Source organism: Triticum urartu, unplaced genomic scaffold (assembly GCF_003073215.2).
Source record: "Triticum urartu cultivar G1812 unplaced genomic scaffold, Tu2.1 TuUngrouped_contig_6365, whole genome shotgun sequence".
NCBI classification, from domain to species: domain Eukaryota; kingdom Viridiplantae; phylum Streptophyta; class Magnoliopsida; order Poales; family Poaceae; genus Triticum; species Triticum urartu.
Window position 1 is genome coordinate 1 of NW_024117122.1, and position 9,204 is coordinate 9,204.

The 9,204-nt window shown below is 45.6% G+C and overlaps 1 protein-coding gene and 1 long non-coding RNA gene across 2 annotated transcripts; both read right to left on the minus strand.

Moving 5' to 3' along the window:
• Positions 1-1,031: 1,031 nt before the first annotated feature.
• LOC125530497 (anthocyanidin reductase ((2S)-flavan-3-ol-forming)-like) lies at positions 1,032-3,393 on the minus strand. The gene is made up of 6 exons (XM_048694890.1): positions 3,197-3,393; positions 2,876-3,042; positions 2,393-2,593; positions 2,144-2,303; positions 1,699-1,915; positions 1,032-1,544 (listed from the first exon to the last, which is right to left on the minus strand). The coding sequence occupies exons 1-6, from the start codon at positions 3,318-3,320 to the stop codon at positions 1,397-1,399; spliced, it is 1,017 nt and encodes a 338-aa protein (XP_048550847.1). The 5' UTR covers positions 3,321-3,393; the 3' UTR covers positions 1,032-1,396.
• Positions 3,394-7,869: 4,476 nt separating this feature from the next.
• LOC125530498 lies at positions 7,870-9,079 on the minus strand. Its single transcript, XR_007292945.1, has 2 exons — positions 8,964-9,079; positions 7,870-8,229 (listed from the first exon to the last, which is right to left on the minus strand). It is a non-coding gene; the product is annotated as an uncharacterized LOC125530498 (long non-coding RNA).
• Between the last annotated feature and the right edge of the window lie 125 nt (positions 9,080-9,204).

Consider the following 9,204-nt stretch of genomic DNA (forward strand, 5'->3'; position numbering starts at 1 on the left):
TCCGGACACGGGACGAAGTCTTCAATCTTGTATCTTCATAGTCCAACAGTCCAGCCAAAGTATATATAGTCCGGCTGTCCGAGGACCCCCTAATCCAGGACTCCCTCAGCAGCCACTGCGCCGGCGCTGCTACGACCATGGGTGCCCATGTGGCCATGTTCCGTGCTATAGCTAAGGGCGCTTCCGCCATAATCGATGCTGGCTGCCTCTCTCCTAGTCGCACCTGCACCGATGTCCACATGCAGAAGGAGGAGCACGCAAGGTGACCTTCTTCATCAACTTTTTCCCTATGTTTTTCATATGATGTGGCTGTCCGAGGACCCCCTAATCCAGGACTCCCTCAGCAGCCACTGCGCCGGCGCCGCTACGACCATGGGTGCCCATGTGGCCATGTTCCGTGCTATAGCCAAGGGCGCTTCCGCCATAATCGATGCTGGCTGCCTCTCTCCTAGTCGCACCTGCACCGATGTCCACATCCAGAAGGAGGAGCACGCAAGGTGACCTTCTTCATCAACTTTTTCCCTATGTTTTTCATATGATGCATTCATGTGTAGCACATGCTAGTTAATTTGGTACGAAATTGTTAAATGTTAGTTAGAAGTAAATTGTCTATCTGCTAAAAATGCTAATTAGTCCTAAATTTCCAGTTTGTTAAAATGATAGTTATAGATCTAAAAATATTTATTTGTTAAAATTCTAGTTAATTTGAAGCAAATTGATTTTTTTAACTATTAAGTAGACTGTATATATGATGCATGCATGATCATTTATTTGTTAGCAACATTGATAAACAAAAATTAGTAGCAAAGGCTAGTTATAGTTAGTTTCTTAATTATTAAAAAGTTAACTACTCCGCTCCTCAGCTACTTATTATTAGTTAAAAAAATGCAGCTCAAGCCCGGCCTTGAATGGGCCATGAGATATCCCCTCCTCATGTCATGACGTCACCCCTCCCGCTTCTAGTGAGTATTCAGGCGCACTGTCGCCGCCCCTAAGCACCGACAGTTCCGACGACTCTGACTTCATTGAACCCATGGAGGGGCCGAAGGATCCCACGGACTCGGAGTTGGGGTATCCCGAGTCGAAGGAGGACGACGACGACATTGATGATGGCGATGACGATAATGACCGCCAACCTTAGTTTCAGGGTCCGACTTGTGGACCCTTAATTTTTCTATATATGTACTCCAACAATCTCCCTGTCAGAGTTTTGACCTGAAATCTGAGGTTCTTGAGACTCTGACTGGATAAGCCATGAATTTTCGCTTCATACCTTCTGATTTCTTTGAAAATCCAGGATATTTGCGCACACACACAAACACAGTCGTGAGACTTTACTTATTTTAAAGCGCATCTTTTGTTGTGATCACATATAGATCGGCTGCTGACCAACATGTCAGTGGAGTAAAATCCTCGTGGCCCTGCCGTACTCAACAAGGTCATCCAAAATCTCACCCAGGCTCTCGTACTTGAAGACAAACCCTTCCCCAACAAGCTTCTGTGACGAAATGCACACTTTCGGTTGCTCGGGGCACCCACGAAATCTGCAGAAAACACATGTCGTCAATGGCCCACCGTCACTGCAATCTGAACATGCATGCATGTGGAAGATTTGTATTTTGTCCATCTTAAAATAAGTGTCTCAACTTTGTACTAAACTCGAAACACTTATTTCGGGACGGAAAGAGTGGTACATACCGATCGGCATTCACAATGTATTGCGGGTATTTCTGTGCCATGAGATGAGCGAGCTGTAAGGCGGTGACGTTGTGGCTGCAGCAGATGTACCTCCCAGACGAGGACTCATTCTCGGCGACGAACACCTCGGCGCGACAGAGATCCTCCACGTGGATTATCGACACGGTGCCGGTGACGGACTGCAAGCCTTCCAAGATGGCCAACTGCGCCTCGTCACCTAAGATATATATCACCGGTCAATAGGGTTATAATGGAATGCCAAAATGATAAACAGATAGCCATATGAAATGTCTTCTATCGGTCTCTCCAAATTCCAGTAAGTAATACTATGTGAAAATAAGCGAGTACTCAAGATCATAGCTTCTTTGCTGCATCTTCCCGTCGGTAAACAAAAGTGGAAGGAATGCTTGCAGGGATGCCCAACACATATGCGTCGATCGCTCACCTGACAACAAGGAGAGGGTGACGGGAACGCTGGATGCGGCTTTGGAGACCGGCGCCGCGCCCAAGGTGAACACGGGCAACACGGTGACGAGGTCGATGCCGTTCTCCTCCGAAAATTTGCTCGCAGCCTTCTCCGCGAGCACCTTCGACACCGAGTACCCCTGCGACATGAACACGGGAGACACGAGACCAGCGTCAGCCCATGGCAGGCGTCGTGTTCCTGAATCCCAACCCATCGGCGGATGTTTACCCAGGTTGATGGCTTGCTGGCCCTGAGGTACTCGACGTCGGACCAGGAGCTCTCGTCCAGCACATGGCCGTCGCCCTGCAGCGGCCTCCTGGACACTCCGGCGCTGGACGACGTCAGGATCACGCGCTTCACCGTCCCTGCCCTCGCGCAGGACCTCATGGTGTTGAGCGTTCCTTGAACGGTGGCTCCGACCAGATCTCTCTGTCGCCATCATCACCGTAGCAACACAAAGCACACATTAAGGTATAGTTGTCCCTGAAGAGGAAATAAGCTGACATAATTGCACGTAATTAGGATGCCAAATGCTAAAATCACAATTGCGGCGTAATCAGTATAAGGAGTTCTCTACCTGTCAGAACTGTCAGAGGGGCTAGCAACATAAAGCTTGCGTTCCAACCAACTAACTACACGTGTACACCACCCTGAGATGCCGGAAAACCAATCGTGTGGATGAGAAGGAACTTGTTGGAGAGGTTCATTTACCTCGGGGTCGGCTGACATCAGATTCAACGGAGCGGCGACGAGGAAGACGTAGTCACAGCAGGAAACTGCCTCGTCAAAGCTGCCTTCTTCACTCAGATCGGCACGGATGATGTCCAAGGGGCCAAGCGCTTGCAAGTCCTTGAGGTGGGAGTTCTTCTCCATGTCACCTGCACACAGATGACAGACTCTTCAGTTTAGAGGCGCGCGGACCTTGGGAGCACAACAATTCGAAGCAATTTCAGCATAAAAGAAGGCGCGCTTCACATGAGATTCGCTATAGGCATGCTTTACTGAAGATAGAACCGGGGTCAGGAATCAAACCGGGGTCTCTGACAGTCGTCTTGACAGCGTAGCCTTTCTGGAGCAGCAGCTTGATGAGAGCTGAGGCGATGTAGCCGCTCCCTCCGGTGACGCACGCCGTCTTCCTTCCCTCAGCCGCCGACATCGCTGGCCGCCGCTACTCGATTGACGCGATTCAGGGAGGTTCCACTGCTCTTGTCTGGTCTGGACGTCTGGTTGTTGGCACACTGCAAACACCGCATATATCCCCTCGGGGCTAAATTTCGTGTTTTGATCCTTTTTTGAAATTTATTCAAGATTTGATCTTAGTTTGAATTTTTTTTAAGATCTGACCCTTTTGCTACCGGCAGGGATCATGGCGATAGGGAATAACAGCCTACCGTCAAGATCCCTGGCGGTAGGGTTGCATGCCCTACCGCCAAAAAACTCTAAGTATTAAATACAGTGCGTGCTCGTGCCTACCGCCAAGCACCTTAGCGGTAGGGTATTTTTATGATAAAGATGCAAATTAAAATAAAAGGCAATGAAAATAACTAAGTTTTGGAAGTTAGTATGATGGAAGATAGACTCGGGGGCCATAGGTTTCACTAGTGGCTTCTCTCAAGAGCATAAGTATTTTACGGTGGGTGAACAAATTACTATTGAGGAACTGGCGGTATGCTGTTAGACCCTGCCGCCATGAACTTTGACGGTAGCAAAAGGGTCAGATCTTGAATTTTTTTCAAACTAAGGTCAAATCTCAAATAGGTTTCAGAAAAGGGTTAAAACATAAAATTTTGCCTCCTCTCGGAGCACAGAAGATCCTGTGACAGACAAGCTGCAGGCCAGTGGTAAATCAGTAGTACTACGAATCAATCAGAGGGGGTCCTTTTGGTAGATGAAAGTGACCTGCAATATTATGTAGAGTTCACTGCGAGAAAGTGATGGGTAGCTTTGGTTGGTCGATCTCAACAGCGAGCTAGGTTCAGTACCACGTGACCTGCGGGGTGAGTTTTTTTTTTTAGAAAACATGGTTGGTGAGAGATGAGGTTTTTTCTATGAGAAAATGGTGAAAGATGAGATGGGCTACCGGTTCTGTCCTTCCGGAATGAAATGAGCGGTATATAGGAGGAGAATCGCCTGCGCGAGTGCTTCATGGGCCCGCCCATCGCTCCGGCTCTCTCCGATTCGGCTGTACTGTTTTCCAGTTTGTTTGTTTTTCTGGTTCTTTTTCCTTTTTCCTGTTTCAGTTTTCCTTTTTCGGCTTTATTTTTTGAAATTATAGTGTTCTTCATTTTTTTTCTGGTCCTTTTCTACATTTTCATTTTTGTATACAAACATCTTTTCAACAGATACACATTTTTGTTATAAAACACATGACCACTTTTGCCGAGACCCAAATATGGTTCTCGACGGTGACATGGAAATAATAATCTCATTTTCATATATAAGGTAAATACAGACAAGAAGTAAACAAAAGGTAAACCTAACATTTTACCGGGCTGCGCTCTTGGCGAGAAATCATCAAATCAAGCATAGGCATCAACATTTCAACACGTTCTGTGCCTCTAGGCGGAAGGATTTATTTTGCAAGCACAAGATTCAGTTACGAGATCCCAGGATCGAGAAGTCCACCATGTCACTATTGAAGGATTCCCAAAGTCTTGTTGTGCACGACGACATCATTGGATATCTCATCTAGTTTCTTGTACTTGTACTCGAACCCCTCCTTGATGAGCTTGTCGGACCAGTCGCTGACTATGGGCTCTTCCGGAAGTTGTGAGGGCGCGCTGAGTGCACAAACTACACTTCTTTGCACATCAATATATGAAAACATATCGCATGTATAATTTATTATTTTTTCGAACAATGAAGACAAAAACTTCATCCCATCTCAATGCTAGAAAAGATGCTCAATTAATATTACGGAAAGTACTTAAGGTTGAAACCAAAACAAACATCCACATCAGTCGTTATGTAACGTGACAGCTTTGAGGGCACACAACAGAGACACTCACACGCTAGGCAAGCATCATAGTCAATAGTCCCCACAAATGATTCTGGCTTCACCACCCACAACCCCACGGCAACTCATGTAACGCTACGCTAAAATTTGGTAAATAGTCGTCCATAAGCACCGAGAACATGTTAGCTCTGATTCTGAAGACCAAGGGTCTGTTTAGTTGGAGACTAGTGTGGCCAAGCCAAAGTGTGGCTAGCCACACAAGTATGGCTGAGAAATTGAACGCCAAACTTTGACAAAAGTTGGCAAAAAAATTATCTATATGACAAATGGGCCATAGAAACAATAAAATGTGACAAGCCAAAGTGTGACAAAAACCAAACACATGCCAATAAAATTGTGACTGCCAAATTTTGACTTGGCAAACTGTGGCTGGGAACAAAACAGCCCTAAGTAAGAGGGACGCTGCTTTAGTGCCGTAACTGCCCTGACTGCATCGTCCACTGTCGTAATCACCACCGGTGCCTCTTGGCAGACACAACTTTACAAATGTCCAGTGGCGGAGCCAGCGCCCGGCCACCCCGGGCACTTGCCCGGGCTCGCTGGCCACGGGACAACGTACACACCTGATAAACAATGGGGCAAAATCTGTTATGCATCGTCGTTTGCCCGGGTAGAAGTGTACGATACGAGATAAACAAATGGGCTCATTTTTTTTTCTTTTTGAGCAGAACACAACAATAGGCTCCTACCAAGCGTTGTCATGGGCTAATTAACTAGGCCTACCAAGTGCAATCAGTGTAATGTTCGTCAGTCATGAGCTGCGATTCCCTTCTTCCAAAACGAGCAGTCACAACGACGCCACCACTTCGGCTGCTCGTTTGCAGTTTGCAACTTTGGATTCCCTTCTTCCAAAACGAGCAGTTCACAACGAAGCCATTTTACATGAAATCTTGGAGCACAGTATTTCTTTTGCAGTTTGCAACTTTGAACATAAATTTAGGAGCTCGAATTTCGAAGCTCACAATCTAGCGAAGCATGTTTTGAAGCTAGGGGTAGGCCGCCATGTTTGGTTAGGACACCCCGACAATCTATCTTTTATCTCTGTAAACATTGATGCAGTTTAATAAAGCTTTGCGAGATTGCCTAAAAAAAACCACTTCGGCTGCTCGTTTCTACCCCTTGAAAAAAGGGGAAAATAGGCTGGACTATGGAGACGAACCGGCGGCGAGCGAATCCGGAGGCCGCCCTAGGCGCACGGCCGGTGGCGGGTGGAGCGGATCCATCTCTAGGAATGGCTTATATCCTCCTCGTCCAGTGCCTTTCTGGTCTTTCTCCTAATTAGGTAAAATTTCTAACTAATTTGAAGATTGATAGATTAGGGCTAAATTTTGAGTTTAGGTGGTGCGGCGACTGCCTCGTGATACTGATATATTCAGTACTATGTCCGTCTCTTTTCTTACACAAGCTCTCTATTTTGAATATGTTCACTAATCACAACACTTAATTTATGTGCATTAGAAATTCAATTGTTTTTGTTGTATAGTGCCTTCTAGGATGTTTGGATGCTAATTTTGATAGATATATTTTTACAAGTAACATGACAAGTTTAGTTCTATGCATGGCCTTGTTTTATGACTTATGTTGTCACATGGCAATATCTCAAAGCTCCTAGGACAGTTTGGCGAGAGCCTTCTCCAGGACACTTGGCAATGTGCGACACATGGTGCGACCTGAGCAGCCATTTTGCCGAAAGTTGTTTGTCGAGTGTCATTGAGGGGGCACTCAGAAAACCTACGAACGCTTGCTAAAGGCAGCACTCGACAAACATCAAGGACACGTTAACTGCAATGGAACCATCTTCACCTAGTATCATGCTAAAGGTAGCACTCAACAAACCTACGAACGCTTGCTAAAGGCAGCACTCGACAAACCAACGAATGCTTTGCCGAAGACTGCACTTGGCAAACATCAAGGACATGTGTCACCCTTCAGTTGTCCTGTCTTCGGCGAGTAAGGTACGGAAGATAGTCGGCAAACCAACGAACGCTTTGCCGAAGACTACAATTGGCATGTGTCACCCTTCAATTGTATTGTCTTCGCCAAGTATGGTACGGAAGATACTCGGCAAAGACAACATGCCACGTGGCAAGCGCCATATCTGTCTCACTAGCCGTTACCCTACTTTATTTATTTTACCGAGTAGCTCATTTTAACCCTCGATAAAGTCTTTGTCAAGTATCCGATGGAAGGAAATCGATTAAGCTCTCTTTGCTGAAGGGGGGTATTTCAAGTAGGGTTTGTCGAGTGTTGCACTCGGCAAACTAGTTGCTGAGCTGTGATACCGGCCTTCGCCGACTACTTTGGTACTTGACAAAGAACCCGATTCTGGTAGTATATAAAACTGAATATTGATGTATCATATACTAGCTCACATTAAAATTACATTTTGCATGACTGATATGTTCATATTTTCACTTCATTACTATTGGATATTTGTGTTTTGAAGTTTGGGGCGATTTTATATATTGTTTATCGAAACACTTGATTTTGATTTCCAAATTAGACTTAAGCTCAAGCTTGCCCGGGCTTCAAAAAAGTTCTGGCTCCGCCACTGCAAATGTCCATGGAGCATCATATCAGGATATGACCCCTTTTCTTTCTAGGAGTGATCACGAACCAGCATATCAATATTTTCTTATCCGGTTATATTTTTACAGATTTGATGTCTAAATCAGATGGTTCTCGATAGTGACATGGAAATAGTAATCTTCTTTTCTTATACAAGATAAACACAAAGAAGAAGGGCAGAACAAAGCTACACGATTTGACCGAATTATGCTCTCGGTCAGCAATCATGAAATGAAACATAAGCACCAACATTTCAACACATTTTATGCTCTAGCCTCTAGGAGGATAGATTTATTTTGCAAGCGCATAATCCCATTCCGAGAGCCCGTTATATCAGTATTTCAGGAGCCCCAGGGTCCTGCCGTAGACGACGAGGTCGTCGTATATCTCCTCCAGGTTCTTGTACTTGTACTCGAACCCCTCCTTGATGAGCTTGTCTGACCAGATGCTCACCCTCGGCTTCTCAGGAAGATGACCAATGCTGCAAACCAAACACAAGCTCACGAGTGGCAGCGATCAGTGTAAACAGAAGTTGTGACTGGTTGTCGTTGATCTCGTACATGTCGACAAATGCGTTTGGTTAGAGGGACTTGCAAATGGATATGGGCATCACTATCCAGCTGGATAAGGATAGCCATTTTTTCTGTTTGATTGTGTGGATAAGGTTAGCCCATGTTTTTCTTTAGAAAAGGCGGAAGACCCCCGGCTTCCGCATCTAGACGATGCATACAACACATGTTTTATGTGGATAAGGAATATATGAGCGAGGCCTTTTGGAGAGGCGAGCCTAGCTGCCCATGTCCGTGAGATTTTCGCGCGCGGAGCCGATTTTTTCACAAATATTCGGAGCATCTGGTTGTCCATGTCCTTCCTCATCTAAGCTCATCCATAAACCAAACACATGGTATCAAGGTTGTCAGAATTATGATTCTGTTATACGATTCTATGACTTTATGATCCAAACAAACCATTCTGATTTTACGATTTTAGTTCATAAAATCTACGTTTTTACGGTCCTGACAATGAAGATTCTACGATTTGCGATCCTATTATCGGAACTCCGATCCGATTCAAAATCGTGATTCTGACAACCTTAATGATATGTCCATCCTAAATATGGTTATCCATGTCTCTTGGGTAGCTATCCCTCCAACCAAACACACCCGTCAGTGATCAGGGCAAACCAAACACAAACCAGCTATACATAATGCGTACCGGTCGTCGTTGATCTCGTACTGCGGGTACTTGGCCGCCAGGAAGTGGGCGAGCGCCACGGCGGTGGTGTTGAGGGTGCACACGATGTACCGCCCCGACGTGGCCTCCTCGGCGGCCATGGTGGAAAGGTCAGCTTCCGGTATCTTTCTTTTATTTGTAATAATACCTTTCATGTACTTAGCATAAGGATTGGTTTTGAGTATATCAGTTAATCGCATACGCAAAAAGATAGGTCTAATCA